Here is an 18,647-nt window from a genome sequence, read left to right as displayed (position 1 = left end):
CTCTTCGACTGAGTAGAATTTTTTCTCAGTGTAGGAATTTTCATCGCGGCGGATCTCAAAGCAAACAAGTGTTGTGCGGAAATTAAATTCGTAATTTTAGACTTAAATTCACTTCCAAAAATGGTTATTTAAGTGTCGGTTTATCGAAGAGTTATAAGTGCGAGATAGGGAACAGTTGCAGCGGTCAGGCAGACTGCGAAAAGTTTGCTTTAATCTAATTAACTACTAATTATGTAAGTTGGAAGGACTTTCTGGTGTCGGCGTAGGAAGAACCTAAACATTACAGCAGCAAAATGCTTCCCCGGATCTGCATAAAATTCCGCATCAAATATGTGATCTCGCTGATCGTGATGCTGCTGGTGCTGGAATATTTTGGCGCGTTCACGCACATGTTCGAGGCGGACTTCGAGCGGACGTTCACCTACCCGATGGAGGGCGACATCCTGTCCAATGTGTACCAGTTGCGTCACGGCCAACGGCCGGCTGTGGAGCCGATCAACGGGTACAACTATACGTACATTACGGATTGTCAGCACAAGTGCAAGGAGGACGACCGAATGATTGCGCCGCGGTTGGTGCTTGTGGTCAAATCGGCCATGGAACACTTTGATCGGCGGGTGGCAATTCGGAAATCTTGGGGCTGGGAAAAGCGTTTCTCGGATGTGAAGATTCGGACAATTTTCGTGCTGGGTCGGCCAGCCAATGCGGATCGTCGGCTGCAGTCGTTGATCGATCTGGAGTATGCGAATTATCGGGACATTGTTCAAGGAGATTTTGTTGATTCCTACTTCAACAATACAATCAAGACGATGATGGGCTTCCGGTGGGCCGTCAGTTACTGCCCCCGGGCCAAGTTCTACATGTTTGCGGACGATGATTTCTACATCTCGTCGAAGAATTTGCTCAAGTACGTTCGCAACCCGGTGAACTATCCAGAATATCTGGAGGAGACGGATGAAGCACTGAGAAAGCTGGCGCGAAGGCTGAGTCAAACGACCAGCAATAACAACAGCTCGGTCGTAGAGGAACCAGAAGCGCAGAAAAACGTAAGCCATCCACGGGCCAAACGGCAGATATTGAACATGGATATGGAGCTGCCGCGGGACGTGAAGCTGTTCTCCGGGTTTGTGTTCCGATCGGCGCCTCACCGACACCGGAGCAGCAAGTGGTACGTCTCGCTGGAGGAATATCCGTGGGACATGTGGCCAACGTATGTTACGGCAGGGGCATTTTTGCTGTCGCACGAAGCCCTATTTGAGATGTACTACGTCAGCATGTACACCAAACATTTTAGGTGAGTTATTTTAACTGAATAATTAAAATTTGCATCCCATAAAGCGAGATAAATTACAACAAGCATGAAGGAGGGGAATAGGATGTCTTCTCATTTTACTTATCAATGTAATAAAGATTAGAAATGTTAAAGATTTAACTTTATTCCTTGACGGGTATCTAAGTCAATGCGACCAGTTGATAGATCTATTGTGACGTATGCCCCATTTTTGTTTAACTTTGTCAAGTCGACGTATCACCATTGGTATTACTAATATTTTATAAGACTTTGACTAGAAGCGATATCCAAACACAGTGCACCACGTCGAATGAATTGAATCTTACCCGGGATGAACCTGCCTACGGTAGAAAATCCCAGAATAAAAAAAAAAGAAAAAAAAAAAAAAAAAAGAAAGAATGAATTGAACCACCGTGTTTGGGTTTGCTCACCAGACATTCTGTATTCTTAGGGAATACTCTGAAAGTGTTCCTCAAAGGATCCTTGATCCATGAACTTGGAAGCTAGGTTCGTACCTTTCTATCTAGCTTCAACCATAGGTTAGGTTAGGTATCTTTATTAGAGAGATTTTCAGCCCGAGGCTGGTTCATCTCTTAACTTCAACCATGTGATTTATCTCACCAAAGTCGTACCGGAAGTCACTATGTACACTAGTGCCACGTGGTGGTTAAATTGGGAACTATGCTCTTCATGACCTAGAAGTACTCGTAGTCCTGAGAAACTTTGCCGAAAATCGTACCCTTCTATGTGACTTCAATCTTATGATATATCTCACTATGAAATCCATCACCAGGAAGTGGTTGTTGTTCTGAACAACTTTGCCGAAGACAGAATATTGCTATCTTGTCGAGGTTCCGAGAGAACTCATTACAAAGGCATGGTACTCATAACCAGTCCGGGAACAAAATGGAACCGGAAGAAGTTAAAAATTCATGCATGAAATTCCAATCGGGTTTCACTACACCTTTTCAGGATAGTGTAGGATTTCGATACCACAAAAAGATTGAAATTAGGTTCATTAACTACTGAGATATGGATGCGAAAAAAAAGTGCCACGTTTTTTTGCCTGTTTGTACTTTACGTTATAAAAACCCTGTTGGTATAAACACCCTGGCCAAGTTCGCAGGGTTTGACGGTATTAAAGTGAAGGTTATTGTAATGTAGTATTCTTTAGTGAATCATATCACCTTTTTAACACTTAATGCGCCTCCAACGGTTCATCACGAACCGGCTGCTGCAGATGGAGTATGGCTGATCATATGTTTTGGCATATTCATCAGACATGCTCGATAAACACGGAGGGACCACAATAGATTCTATACCCAAGCAATATGTAGTTCCAAGTTGGTTGGATTTGAGAAGGTTTTGAAGATCGTTACAAATTCTAGTAGAAATATTATAGGTTTTGTGACAGGTTTTAAAACCTTTTTATTGCCAGTAGACTTGAAAAAGCTGTTTGGGCTTTTTTACCCACGTTTTTTGGTTGATTTTGATTTACTACTAAATTTACAATAATTTGAGTAATATACAATAATTAAATATATTTAAATTAGTAATTTTATCAAAACAATTTTGCTTTTTTTTCAAATATTACAATGATATTCAGTAATATTCTCCTTATATAAATCAAGTGAAATCAACCGAATAGTAGGAAGGAAAGTTGCAGCACTTAATAGTGCTGATACAGGGGATACTCAAAATAACTGGGATAGGTAAAATTTTCACTTTTCAAAAAATGTTCAACTCGCTGTAACTTTTCGAAAAGGGCACATCAAATATTCTCAAATTTTTACTGTAAGTTCATCAACAAGTTGTGTATCAGTGGTTCAAATTTAGAAAAGATCGGGTCATTCTGCACGAAGTTATAAAGGTTCTAGAAAAAGGTATAATTATCTGATAGCCAACTTTGAGCTGTTATATCTCCGAAATCAATGAACCGAATGCAATGAAATTTTGATCATTCATGACTTATATAATGAACTTTGAAAAACAGTTTACTTAATTTGAAATTATTAATAAGAAAAAAAGTTATGGCGGTTTCAATTATTCTATGTTTTTTAGTAAATTTATCTATTTTTCATATGCATCCCATTACTTTTTCAATTTAATGCCGGTTATTTTGTTACTTCCTTTCAAAACATATTCATATTGAAGTCAATTAGAGGAAATTTAAATGAACTATAATTACTATCCCGAATTTTGAAACGATGATGAAGTTTAGGATAAAATGGTGGTATATTAGAAAAATAATCCAATCGTAATAATTTTCTTTCGTGTAAAGAATTTTAAGTTAAGTCAAAAGTTTTTAATAGCTCATTATATAAGTCATAAATGATCAAAATTTCATTGCATTCTGTTTCATTGAATCCGGAGATATAACAGCTCAAAGTTGGCTATCGGATAATTATACCTTTTTCTAGAACCTTTATAACTTCGTGTAGAATGGCCCGATCTTTGAACCACTGATACATAACTAGTTGATGAACTTACAGTAAAAATTTGAGAATATTTGATGCCATTTTCGAAAAGTTACAGCGATTTAAACATATTTTAAAAAGTGAAAATTTTACCTATCCCAGTTATTTTGAGTATCCCCTGTAGATTCGAAGCTAACTTGCGAACAATGGATTACTGCACGAATTTATACTGGCCTACTTGCTCTCACACATGGTTTGACTTTTGAGCGGTGATGACACCGCTCAAACGCCAAATTATCTTTGGGAGTGGGCGGGCCAGCCCAAGTTCGTGCAGTGGACCATACTTTAACACTTTATTGACGTCAATGCGTTCGACGTGACATTTTGGACAAAAACTGAATGTTTCTAAGCTGAAGGGCGTAACTTGTGTATGACTAGGCTGACATTTCTAGAAATCCATTCAAAGAGGGTTCGAAAAGTCGGTACAAGAAGGTGACATTTCTAGGTTACGGGGGAGAAAATGACTTGGTTTATCTAGGTAGGACCGATAGGACAAATGCACGGATTGGCTCTGTTTTTATAGTTAGGTTGTTTTTGTATCTCGTAACATTGGAAGCCCATGACATGTTCAAAACTAGTGTCTATCATTGGGGATGGTGCTTCAGGTTCCGCGGGTAAAGATTTATTCTGATAGCTTCATAGACTTCACATGACTGAGGGTGGACATGGCTAATACATCTACGGGAGAGAAAATGCATACAACTTCACGTGTGCTTAAAGTTCCCGTAATACCCACATCACCTTAGAATGGTGCGTTGCGGCGTAAGATCTACCAAATCAAATTTTGATGAAAGTGTGGAACGTTGTGATGGCTGTGATCCCTGACCATCATGTCAAAAAACCTAGGGATACCCAAGTGATCATACTGTTAGGGTTTAGGGGTAATGGATCTACGATTGCTGAATTATACTGAAAAAGTCGTGATTTAGCAGTGGTGGCATCGCTTTCCGCTTTTGTTCGGCCTTGGTGGTTTGTGTGGGGTAGTGCGTGTCGGTGTGTGTGTTCTTTGTGCGTGCGGTGCATACGGCTTCAGCAGGGTGGTTACTTGGGTAGTGTGGGATAATTGGGTTTGGGACTGAGGGGGTCGTCGTTGATAAGGCCGACATCATTGAGTGTTCAGTGTTGGCGGTTGTATTGGTGATGATTTCTTCAGCCTTAAGATCTCATTTATACCACGCACAGACTTTTGGGAAGAGGGAGTATTTTGTAATGCAAGAGAGGGATTTTAACTCTGTGCTACGGGTTGGGCGAGGACATGCAGATAGACTCAACCCAGGTGACCGTGCGGCTCGGACAGTGATGCATGAATGAATGCGTTGTGGGTAAGGTGCGCTGCCCTGTGGGTGCAGTTGAGTCCGGGTTGGAGTGGAAAGAGACCCTTCTCTACTCTAGGTCGGTTTCGGTTGTACGGGCGGGGTAGTGTTTGTCTTATTTGTGCCGTGTTGTGCGTGATTTGCGGCTCGAGCTGCGTGGTTACTTGGGAAGTATTGTGCTCTGTAATCTAGATTTTGGTTTTAAGATGAAGCTAAGGCTGGGCTGTGCCTCGGATTTGTTGGGCGCAGGTCGGGAGAGCTGGTGGCAGTTTGTGCTGGGGGGTTTGCTCGATTGGTTATTCACTGATGGTGGCCAGTCGATCGACTTATCGGCGCTGCCTGTCATTTGGTTCTTGGGGTTTGTGCTCTCAAGGTTCGGGGCGTTGTTTCGTTGTATGGTTGTATCTTCGCTTTAATACTAATATTCCTTGTTTGATTAACTGACTATTATGTACAGGCGCTTAACTCATTCTATTTCATAGATTGCCAGATTTATGGGTAATGGTTCAATAGGGTGTTAGCAATCACAGTGGATTAGAACGAGTTGGCGCCTACAATACACCATCACTAACACACATACACCAATACTTACACGCACACATGCACCTACAACTAGCTGTAAAAGACCAGTGGGCGGGACAATGGTGCCTACCCAACAGTTGTAGGTGGGGTGTTTGGCTTAGCTACATGACTTGGTCCGGCAAGCCCATAAACATCAATTGGTAGGCGTATTGCCTAGTGAAAAGACAACGCAGATGGGCGCAAGCCAGGGGATGCGTTGATAATAGCAGAATACCGCCTCCAGTATATTTGTCTGCAATTTTTGTACGGATTCCCGAAGAATTTTTTTCAGAAATATCCTTCATCAACTTCTTCAACATTTAATTCAGAAATACGGTCGGCATGTCCTTTAGAAATCCCTTCCGGGATGTTCTCAGAAACTTCTTAAGATTTTTTTTCTTAGGTTTCTCCTAAAATTCTTCTAGAAATTCCTCAAAATCCATCTCACGGAGTTCCACCATGCATTCCCCAAGGACTTTTTAGGAACTTCTCCAACGATTGTTTCTGAAATTACTTCAATAAAATTTGCTCAGGAATCTCTTTAGGAAATTTTCAAATATTTCTATAGAAATTTCTTCAGGTTACTCTTGTTGAATTACTTTAACATACTTTATGTTATTGCCTAAAAAACTTTTATAAAAATCTGTGAAAAAATAATTGAAAGAATTTCTGGAGGAATCTCTTAAAGAATCCCAGAGAATGTTTTTGAAAGAACCGCAGGATTAACTGCAAAAAGAAACCTACTTGACATTTCTTCGGTAGCCACTGACGAAGTTTTCCAAGGGGAAGGAACCCTTTGAATATTTCCAAAGGAATCGCTGAAAATTCGGAAAATAAAAAAAAAACACACACACACACATGTGGTATTCTTTTGCTAGCATTCATGATGAAATTCCTGAACTACTAAAGGTGTCTTTGGTGATATTTCTAAAAGAATTCTTTAATAAGTTTTAGAGTTTTAGAATCCATGTAGAAATTTCTGAAAGAATTTTGAAATGAAGTGTTCATCTAATACTTGTAGAAATCTTAGAAGACATTTTTAAACGACTCCCAGGAGGATTATGTGAAAGAATCCCAGGAATTCTAGAAAGAGTTACTTCATGTTGGGAACCTGAGTACGTCCCTGCATTTGCGATGCTTCACCGTCTATTTCGGCAGCACTGCCAAAGAGAAGAGAAAACCATGTTTACTTTTTTAGTGTACTTTTGCGATCAATAAATCTAAGTCGTTTTCACAGTAGCTCGTGTTTGTACCCGTTTTATTCCGGTCTGGAAGGTTCCCACTGTCCCGAATCTGCCAACAGGTTGTGGGCCCAGCGAGTGGTCCCGAATAAAAAATACAGTAGAAAAACCGAACGTTATATTGTAACAGTACTATTTAGAACCATATTTTTACAATAGACACAACTGTAAAAATAAAAATACAAAAACAATAAGATGTAATGTAGGACACCATACCGTGAATTGTAAATAAGATTTTTACAATATATTATACAGGTTGTTGAGTATCGTAACAATATAAAAAAATATTTTTCTCCATATATATTTTTTTGCAAAACCATACATTTTATTGTTAATGAATTGTTCAAAATACTGATACGTGGGTTTAAATATACCGTACATTATATGGTACATGAATGGTTTCAAACAATAAAATATACCGTAAATAAATTGTTTTTAATTGTAATTTCACTACTGGTTATACATTTAATCAAATGGTTTTGGAATGGTTTTCTTTTGTTATGTTGAATTGTTTTACATTACATAAACCATATATTGTTATATTATCTTGCCATTTTCCTCCTGTTAATGGCATCTTGGGCTTATTAGATTTATTAGAATGCGCTTTGGGAATTCCCAGAGCGTTTTGGATAACCCTTCATATATAGGATCGCCCACGTCTAAGTCTGAGTAGTCTCTGATTACATTAACAGTTGAAGCTTAGGCTCCCATGCCCCACCAGCCAGATAACCGGGTTTTGCAAACTTAGCATTATTTGTGGCAACACTTTGAGCGGCATGATGGAACTATGCCGAGCGCGCTAAGTGTTATTAGACCACTAATGTAGTTGCATGAGTCAAGCAGTGGAACCACCAACACTGGATGAGGTTAAAAAGGCCCTTAAGGAGCTGAAAAACAGCAAGGCTGCTGGGAAGGACGAGATCCCGGTCGAACTTCTTAAGCACGGAAGCGAGCAGCTACATCAATCAATCCATCAAATTATTATAAAGATTTGGGAGGATGAAGAATTGCCCACCAGTTGGTTGGATGGCCTCATATGCCCAATCTACAAGAAAGGGCACAGACTGGAGTGTGCCAGTTACAGAGGGATTACCCTTTTAAATTCGGCGTATAAGATTTATTTATTTATTATATTTCATCAACAGGCCATATCAGGCCCCAATGATGCTTAAGGCTCTATTGAGAATGGCAAATGTTCCAGAGCTAAAAAGCACTTTTTCTCAAAATGGTCCACAAATCGAAGAAAATAAGAATGTCCGATTGTTTATTTAGTCAATTATGACAATCGGACGCGCTGGTTTTGTTCACTTTTTTGTCATTCTGGAGAAAAGTGCTTTTTCAGTTTTGGATAATATGCGATTCTCATTTGAGCCTTAACTTAAAATATAATGATGAAAATAGCAATCAAAATTTAACAGACATTTGAAACAACATAACAATTAATGAACATTTTGAATAATCACACACTTCGCTTAAAATCTAACAACCCAATCAACAAAAACATTACATTTAAGGTCCACCACTACATTGTTATCATTCAAATACAAAAACAATTGCCTTCATCAATTTTCTAATAACAAACTTATACCATTGAATGCATCTTAACGGTTGGGATTCCATGCATGTGATCTGCGACAGTATTCTCTATACTTTACACCAACGGGCCATGTTGATGCATGCAAAGCTAACTCTTTCCACTTCTCTTTTAACACGATTTTATAAGAAATGTAATCAAAATTTCTCACATTTTCCCATTTTGATACTAATCTCACAATGTTATTGCATTCGTCTAGCGGGGCTCCAAGACATCGAGAAACCATTCGTTTCACAACGTTTTCGGGAACAGTCGGGTCGATGTTTGACAAATATAACGAAAATTCCATTGGCGCATCGCTGTTTTTATCTTGTTGAGGTTGTGAGCCGGAGTTCACCGAACCGCAATCAGCATCCCGGTTCGTTCCATCAAAAACACTACTTGTACTAGTGGAGGTAGAGAATGGTTTCATTGATGATTCCGAAGGTGGTGTTAGAGATGAAAGTGAGTCGAAAATTGCTACGACTTTGGACTTCAGTTCAGATAACGTCTGGTTCATCTCGGTTGGTTGTGGCGTTCGTATCGGCGAAGATTTCGTTTTCCACTCATGGAACGCAGGTAGGCATTCCTCACATAGCCAAAATACACAAATCGAATGGAAGGAATTGCCGCACGGTCCTCTGCATTTCGTTTGTATTGTTTCTATCTCGAGCGAACACTTTTTACACATCATGGTTTAAGCGACGGTAGTACAGAGTTTCGCCTTAATTGAGATAGTATCGCGGCTACACTATTTAGCTCTATGTGCAAATAAATTGAGGCCTTAGTATCCTGTGCTTCAACGTACAACAACGTTTTTACTGGCAATTAGCAATTAATTAGAGGCAAAATTTCAGGAGCCTTATCGCGTTATCACTACACAGATCGCCATACACACACACACATGCGTGTCCTGTTCAACAGACTGCGACCTCTTGAGGAGTCCTTCGTCGGCGAATACCAGGCTGGTTTTCGTGAGGGCCGATCAACGACGGACCAAATGTTTACCCTGCGGATGATCCTAGATAAATTTCGGGAATATAACTTGCAGACTCACCATCTGTTCATTGATTTTAAAGCAGCGTACGATTCAGTGAAAAGAAATGAGCTTTGGCAGATAATGTCAGAACATGGTTTTCCGGCGAAACTAATTAGGCTGATACGCGCAACGCTGGATGGATCAAAATCAAGTATTCGGATCGCGGACGAAGTGTCTACGTCGTTTGTGACCTTGGATGGATTAAAGCAGGGGGATGCTCTTTCAAATTTATTGTTCAACATTGCACTCGAAGGAGCGATTAGGAGGTCAGGCGTGCAGAGGAATGGATCTATCATCACACGATCGCACATGCTCCTCGGTTTTGCGGACGATATTGATCTCATCGGCATCGATCGTAGGGCAGTGGAGGAAGCTTATGCTCCTCTGAAGAGAGAGACAGCGAGGATAGGCTTGACGATTAACTCTACCAAGACGAAGTACATGATAGCGGGTAGAGACAGAAGCAGGCCTAGTGGTGTTACCCGAATAAAAAATACAGTAGAAAAACCGAATGTTGTATTGTAACAGTACTATTTAGAACCATATTGTTACAATAAACACCACTGTAAAAATAAAAAATACAAAAACAATAAGATGTAATGTAGACACCATACAGTGAATTGTAAATAAGATTTTTACAATATACTATACGGGTTGTTAAGTATCGTAACAATATGAAAAAATATTTTTCTCCATATATATTTTTTTACAAAACCATACATTTTATTGTAAATGAATTGTTCGAAATACTGATACGTGGGCTTTAATATACCGTACATTGTATGGTACACGTATGGTTTCAAACAATAAAATGCTATATTGTTTTTGATTGTAATTTCACTACTGGTTATAAATTTAATCATGGTTTTGGAATGGTTCTCTATTGTTATGTTGTATTGTTTTACATTAGATAAACCATACATTAGATAATATAACATTTCTCGTCATGTTCCTTCGATAATGGCAGTTCTAGCCAAACTAACCTAAACTCGTCTAAGTCTGAGTAGCCTGTGATTGCATTAACAGTTGAAGCTTAGGCTCCCATGTCCCACCAGCCAGATAACTGGGTTTTGCAAACTAAGCATTATTTGTGGCAACACTTTGAGCGGCATGATGGAACTATGTAGGGCCCATATAGCCGAGGCGGTATACGCACGGGTATTCAGCATGACCATGCTGAGGGTGACGGGTTCGATTCCCGGTCGGTCCAGGATCTTTTCGTAAAGGAAATTTCCTTGACTTCCTTGGGCATAGAGTATCCTCGTGCCTGCCACACGATATACACATGCAAAATGGTCATTGGCAGAGGAAGCTCTCAGTTAATAACTGTGGAAGTGCTCATAGAACACTAAGCTGAGAAGCCGGCTTTGTCCCAGTGAGGACGTTACGCCAAGAAGAAGAATAAGATGGAACTATGCCTAGCGCGCTATGTGTTATTAGACCACTAATGTAGTTGCATGAAGTGGGTGACGAGGTACAGGGGATAGACAAAATGATCGGGACAGGCAAAATTTTCACTTTTCAAAAAATGTTCAATTAGCTGTAACTTTTCGAAAAGTGCATTAAATATTTCCAAATTTTTACTGTAAGTTCCTCAACTAGTTGTGTATCAGTGGACAAAATTTGGAAAAGATCGGACAATTCTTGACGAAGTTATAAATATTTTTGAAAAAGGTAAAATTATTCGATAGCCAACTTTGAGCTGTTATATCTCCGGATTCAATGAACCGAATGCAATGAAATTTTGTCCATTTATGACTTATATAATGAGCTATGAAAAACCATTGACACAACCTAATGTTCTTAACACAGAAGAAAGTTATAACGATTAGATTATTTTTCTAAAAAAAACACCAAATTATCCAAAACATCAACACCGTTTCAAAATTCAAGATGCAGATTATAGTTTATTTAGTTTCCCTCTAATTGACTTATATATAAATGCGTTTTGAAGGAAAGTAACAACATAGCCGCCAATAAATTGAAAAAGTAATGGGATCCATATTAAAAATAGACCAATTTACTAAAAAATCGTGAAAAAAATAAAATCGCTATAACTTTTTCGTTTGTTAAAAATTTCAAGTTAAGTTAAATGTTTTCCAGAGTTCATTATATAAGCCATGAATGGTCAAAATTTCATTGCAATCGGTTCATTGAATCCGGAGATATAACAGCTCAAAGTTGGCTATCGGATAATTTTATCTTTTTCAAAAATCTTTACAACTGCGTGAAGAATTGTCCGATCTTTTCCAAATTTTGTCCACTGATACTCAACTAGTTGAAGAACTTACAGTAAAAATTTGAGAATATTTGATGTACTTTTCGAAAAGTTGCAGCTAGTTGAACATTTTTTGGAAAGTGAAAATTTTGCCTGTCCCGATCATTTTGTCTATCCCCTGTACATAAGTATCATTACAGCGTGCTTAACCGTTATTGCAATATTGAGGCTCCAGTTTGACTGAACTATGAAATATGTACATAACAACTCATGAGAAAACTGTCAAGTTCGATTAAAAAGCGAAGACGAACTTATATCAGAAGTCGTTTCAGTGTCCAGTCCAGTCCTTATGTTAAAAATGTCAAAGATAAATCGCATTTAATTCGGTTGTTGTACAAGGCAATTTCACATGAGAGAAGAAGAGAAAGAATAGTGTTGAACTCATCCACTGATTTACGGTAATGTGGCCTGCATCTTTCCGGGTTGACCTACATTCGTATTCCTCTCATCGCACTCTACATACCTAGCCCACCATATCTCTTGGATATGCAGTCCTTAGGACACCTGGTTTACCACTTTATTTGAACATTTTATTGACTTTAAATAGATGTTTCAACTTATTCACTTTTTTCTCTTTCAATTCTTTTGCAACAAAAATGTCACGAACATCAACAAAACAAAGCACAGAAAAAATCATAAACTGAATAAATAATTAAAAATGCACGGAAAAAGATTGTTTCGGAATAGTGAATGTTTCAAACGCAAGAAAAACAGTATAATATATTGTTACATAAAGATCGGATGTAAATGTATAGTAGCTACCAATGTACAAAGCTTTTAGCGAACCATTCCATAACAATACACTATATTGTAGCTGGTACACTGTATGGTACATGAATGGTTTTCACCAAATACCCTATGGTTAGTTTTTATCCGGGGTGATAGACCGCGGCGGTGTTACGACGGAGAAAGCGGATTTTGGATTGGTTTTGATCCTGGAGGAGATCCGGCGTGATTTTGGATTCGGGCAACGGAGTTTGAGAAAATCGTCTGCGAAGCAAAATGGCGGAGAAGTTTTCATTCCCGAAATTAAGCAGTTGCAATTGGATCACCTGGAAATTTAGAATGGAGCAGCTTTTGGTTCGAGAGGAGCTGTTCTGGGTCGTTGACGAGGACAAACCGGAGCCGGTCACTGACCGATGGAAGAGAGATGATCGCAAGGCGAAAGCAACGATCGGACTATGCGTAGAGGAAACCCAGATTGCTCTCATAAAGGATGCAACAAGTGCCCGCAGCTGTTGGAACGCACTGAAGGATCATTATGAAAAGAACACTGTGACGTCACGGGTATCTTTATTGAAAAAGCTTTGTAACAAGAACCTAGAGGAGAACGGAAATATGGGGGATCATCTGTTGGAGCTGGACGAACTATTCGACCGTCTGAAAGCAGCTAATTTGGAATTGCAGAAAGAGTTGATGGTGGCTATGGTACTACGCAGTTTGCCGGAATCGTACGACAACCTGGTGGTGGCGCTGGAAGCGCGTGCGGACGATGACATCACGCTTAAACTGGTGAAGCAAAAGTTAACTGATGAATACCAGAAACGAGTCGATCAGCGTGGAGGAGCCAGTGAGAACAGAGCACTTCGTATTTCGTCACGGAAAGTCGAACAGAAGGTATGTTTTTATTGCAAGCAGCCTGGGCATTTCCGACGAGAGTGTCGGAAGTACTTGGAGAGCCGACGTGAAGATGCTGAATCAGGAATGCGCCAAGAAAAGGCCCACAAGAAGGAAGAAAAGGTGAACCAGGTATACAGTTCCGGAACCCCCTTGTGCTCTACAGCAACGAAATACGTGGGTGATACTGACAAGCCGTCGGGAATATCAGCGGCGTGCTCGATCGCTGGAGGTCGACAGCGGTCATGGTTTGTTGACAGTGGAGCTACTCATCACATGACGTATGACAGATCATTCTTCACAACGATGGTGCAAAGTGAAAGGGTTCCGGTGACGTTGGCAAATGGGGACAGAACGATGTCGGAAGGATGCGGAAGTGGAATGCTACGGTGCGTGGATGCTGAAGGTAAAGAAGTGGATGTTAAGTTGGAAAACGTTTTGTGGGTTCCCGAACTTGACAGCAGCCTGCTATCAGTCAGCACGATTATTTCGAAAGGATTCTCGGTGTTGTTCAACGACAAAGGATGTACTGTGCTGGACCATGCGGGTAGTGCTCAAGTTTTCGCTGAACGTTGCGGAGGATTGTATGTATTGCGAACAAGCGGGCGTTCGATGGCAGCCTGTGCACCGAAGCATTCTGAGTTCTGCCAACACACTTGGCACCGGCGACTAGGGCACCGAGACTCTAACGCCATTAGTCGTATCATGAAGGAGGAGATGGTGACTGAAATGAAGATCGTCGACTGTGGCGTCCGCATGGTATGCGAGTGCTGCTTAGAGGGTAAACTCCCAAGGACAGCTTTTCCGAAGAAAGATGAAAAACGAACGACAGAGGTGCTCGAATTGGTTCACACGGACCTCTGTGGACCATTTCGAAACGTTACGCCAGGAGGTAAGAAATATTTCATGACGCTTATTGATGATTTCAGTCGGTACACGGTAGTGTATTTACTAGCACGAAAATCGGAAGCGGTTGCCAAAATCAAGGAGTTTGTTCGTATGGTTGAACAGCAGTTTGGAAGAAAACCTCGTACGATTAGATCGGACAATGGCGGTGAATACTGCACCAAAGAACTCGATGATTTTTACCGGGCGGAGGGTATTCGCGCAGAATATTCGACTCCATATTCCCCTCAGCAAAATGGGGTCGCGGAAAGGCGCAACAGATACATCCAGGAAATGGCTCTGTGTATGTTGCTTGATGCGAAGCTTCCCAAACGTTTCTGGGGCGAAGCTGTCACTACAGCTGTGTTTTTGCAAAATCGTCTTCCGTCTCGCTCGATCGAGTGCACCCCGTTCGAAAAATGGTTCAATCGAAAACCCAATTTGAACATTCTGAAAGTCTTCGGATGTGAGGCACTCGTACGCACGCGAGGTGCTAAAAGCAGCACACGGCGTGTGTATGGGAAAGGTTTATAACAAAAAATTGGGCATCGCCAAATTTTTCGCTATTCAAAAATAGAGACTTCCAGCTTTCATTTGCACGGTCCCTCAAAAAAATCCACCGAGGGATCTCGAACAACTTTTTCAGAATACTGTTTTTCCCCATACAAAATGAACGGAAGGAGGAGATGGTGACTGAAATGAAGATCGTCGACTGTGGCGTCCGCATGGTATGCGAGTGCTGCTTAGAGGGTAAACTCCCAAGGACAGCTTTTCCGAAGAAAGATGAAAAACGATGTGAGGCACTCGTACGCACGCGAGGTGCTAAAAGCAGCACACGGCGTGTGTATGGGAAAGGTTTATAACAAAAAATTGGGCATCGCCAAATTTTTCGCTATTCAAAAATAGAGACTTCCAGCTTTCATTTGCACGGTCCCTCAAAAAAATCCACCGAGGGATCTCGAACAACTTTTTCAGAATACTGTTTTTCCCCATACAAAATGAACGGTTCCAAATTAATCCCTATTTCTACTTAACAAACATACCCAATTTTTGTATGAAAAAGTTCCCCCGATGGAATATTTCGATGTTGGGCTTGAATGAAAGCTAGTAGCGTCAACTTTCACGTAACGTAAAAATTAGCGATGCCTATTTTTTTGTAATAAATTTCTTATACCAGACACACCGTGAGCAGCAAACCAAAGAAGCTCGTTTTCGTGGGATATGACAGCGAGACTAACGGCTACAGATTCCTTGAAAAGAAGACCTGTAAGATCACGATCAACTGCGATGCCGAATTCTTGGAATTGGGCATTCTTTCGAACATCAACGAGTTTCCTGAATTCGATCCTCACCATCAACAGCCAACCGAGAAAGTTTCAGATAGAATTGCAGTTGAAATCGGAACAATGAAAGAAGATAACGTCGAAGACAGCGAGGATGAGTTCTACGGATTTGACGATGATTCAGCCGAGGACGATTGTGAAGGTTTCGAATAAAATCACAGACGTTGCGCATCGTGGAGGAGTGTTGGGAACCTGAGTACGTCCCTGCATTTGCGATGCTTCACCGTCTATTTCGGCAGCACTGCCAAAGAGAAGAGAAAACCATGTTTACTTTTTTATTTAGTGTACTTTTGCGATCAATAAATCTAAGTCGTTTTCACAGTAGCTCGTGTTTGTACCCGTTTTATTCCGGTCTGGAAGGTTCCCACTGTCCCGAATCTGCCAACACTTCACACTTTGAGTTACTTTGCCCATTACGTTCTGCTCGAGGTTCTGCTGTAGTGTTGATTGCACTCCGGACGCTCCGGACATAAGAGCAAAGATTTCGGCTTGAAAACGGTGCAGTGTCTACCAAGTGAGTGAGACTGATGTAGCCTTAGCTGACGAGAATGGACACCAGCACCTGCTCGATCTTCGAGAAGGGAGCCATCAGTGTAACATACGATGCCGTCTGATATACTTCTCTCCAGCAAACCAGATGTTTACTTTTCCCAGTTAGGAAATTTCGTGAGAAATGTCGTATATGGAAAATTACAAGCAATTGTAAGATCACTTGAAGCCAGAACCACTTTGTCCCAATTCACCAAAAGTGGAAACAACAAGGTGTGTGTAGATCTGTGGTTCGAAAAGTTTCCTCTAGTAAATCGAGTACCCATTGTCGAAAATGCAAGAAAGTACTACTCGTTTGAGATAAATGTGTAATAGAGGAACTGGGGTAAAATCGTGCCATTATTTTGACTTTTTAATACTTCACTTACGATAATACGATGTTCTTATTTGCAGGGTGGCCACCCAGTCGGGAATTTCGGGAAAACCGGGGAAAGCTCGGGAATTCGAAACCACCGGGAAAAGGTCGGGAAAACCTCGGGAATTGTTGCTATCCACCGGGAATTTCCAAAACTCTAAAATTTGTGCAGTCTCCAGAAGCATAAGTACGAGAATCTGTGGGAAACGCAGTCAACAACTGTTGAACTATATAACATAGTGGGTGAACTGGCATAAAAATCATTCTGGGAAATAAATATCTTGTCGTCGAGTCATGACAATTAAAGTTAATCATAGTGATGTTACCTAACATCACAATTTGAAAATTTCTAAAGAACATTCTGGTGGAAAGACTGGTTGAGACATATTCAAATATTTATAGATTCGTATGTCACTTATGCATTTCAGGATGTACATGTTCCTTTAACAGTTTTGTAAAACATAACAACAATTTTAACTTCTTTCTAAAAAAATATCCTTGTACAATCTCTAGGAGAATATTTTATATAGCCTTTGTCTTTTGAGCGAAAAGTCTTTCTAATATTTTGTTTGAAAGATTTCTGTTGCTTTTCATGAAGTTCTTGGATGTACTCATTTATTGAACTTGTGAATAAAAATTTTCGGAGAAAACCGGAGTAAGGTATCGGGAAAATGCCTTTTTGGCGAAGCTTTAGCAGAAGTCCCTGGTAAAATTGCTGGTTCAGCAAATTCTCGAGAATTTTGAGTAGTTCCTATTCAAATTACCAATTTAAATTCTCGCGGGAGTTCCAATGAGTATTCAAAAGCATCTGGAGGAACACAGTTGTATGATTTATGGAAATAAATGATTCCCAAATAATGAATTTGTCTCTACATTTTGGGGGAAACACTTTTTTTTCAAAAACTAATCTTCCGGGAGAAATTCTTGACATATCAGAAAATGTGATCAGAAATTAAATCTCTGAAAGATTCATATTGCAATCGCTGATGAAATAACTGAATACTAGACGAGTATCAGACAAAATCTAAGATTTCTTTGATCTCTCAAATTTCTCTTAGAAATTACGATTCCAGCCTAAGTAACCTGCCTGGCTTTCTGCAGAAGCCATTTACGGTACCATTAAGTTCGCCACTGGTTTTGTATTAAAATATTTTGAAAATGATCATCAAAAATACTATGTACATTGAAGATTTCCCTAGAAATCGTTTCCAAAATTCTTTTACGAGTAATCTTTTCAGATATTCCACCAGGAGTTCATCAAGAATGTTTTTTTCTCTGGGCATTCTGTTATTTTTCAGAAGAGATTTTTGGAATATTACTAAGAAATCCACTTATAATAAGTTCGTAAATCCTATAATCATACTGAGAATTTTTACTCCCTCAGGATTATCTTTTTTATTTTTATTTGCTTAAACAACTGCATAATTTGTACTAGTTGGTCATCTATGAATTTAAGGAATATTTAATGAAGATGTCGTAACTTCTATGCCCATCATTAGATACGAGACAAACAACACATACATAACTTATTTTCAAGTTCATATGAATACTATGTTAAATCCAAGGATTTGAAAATATTCAATATTAATTCTCTTAAATTTTTCTTGGTAAGTTACGTTTAATTTTCACTGTAAATCATTCTATTTTAGAATCGGGAAAAATTTCAAAAACCTATCGGGAAAACCGGGAAAAACTCGGGAATTTTATTTGCCGTTCTGAGTGGCCACCCTGTATTTGTGTTGACATTTCAAACGACCGTTAAATTTCTTCCACAGTTTGAAAGCTGGACTAGGATTTCTGGTCTCTGGGATAATATGCAACTATTTCTCATAAAACGATTATTATTCTGCATAAATTAAATTTTACATTTATTGTAATATTTTTATTATAAAGAATGGTTGTAAATGTTTAAAATCAAATATTTCCGTTGTTTTTTATGCGTTAGGGTCTGTAAACGGTTCACTCTATATATGTAATCCCTATTTGTACCATTTCAGATTCGACGACATCTACCTGGGCATCGTCGCCCTCAAGGCCGGAATTGAACCACTGCATTCGGAGGAATTCTACTTCCACAAGGCTCCATTTTTAGGCCCACAGAGCTACAAGTATGTGTTGGCCAGCC

General features: G+C 39.7%; 2 protein-coding genes across 2 annotated transcripts in view; both read left to right on the top strand.

Annotated features, from left to right (window-relative positions):
- Positions 1-18,647, top strand: part of LOC115256313 (protein ultraspiracle) — a 474,548-nt gene that overhangs the window by 325,930 nt on the left and 129,971 nt on the right. The gene's annotated exons all lie outside the window — the stretch shown is intronic.
- LOC109411046 (beta-1,3-galactosyltransferase brn) lies at positions 40-18,636 on the top strand (the record flags this gene model as incomplete). The annotated part of the gene is given in 2 exon segments (XM_062856939.1): positions 40-1,294; positions 18,520-18,636. Coding segments are annotated over 2 exon segments (1,118 nt in total), but the record flags the coding sequence as incomplete, so codon positions are not given.

Source organism: Aedes albopictus, chromosome 3, assembly GCF_035046485.1.
Source record: "Aedes albopictus strain Foshan chromosome 3, AalbF5, whole genome shotgun sequence".
NCBI classification, from domain to species: domain Eukaryota; kingdom Metazoa; phylum Arthropoda; class Insecta; order Diptera; family Culicidae; genus Aedes; species Aedes albopictus.
The sequence above is the reverse complement of the archived record's forward strand: the minus strand, read 5'-3'. Positions and strand labels throughout refer to the sequence as shown.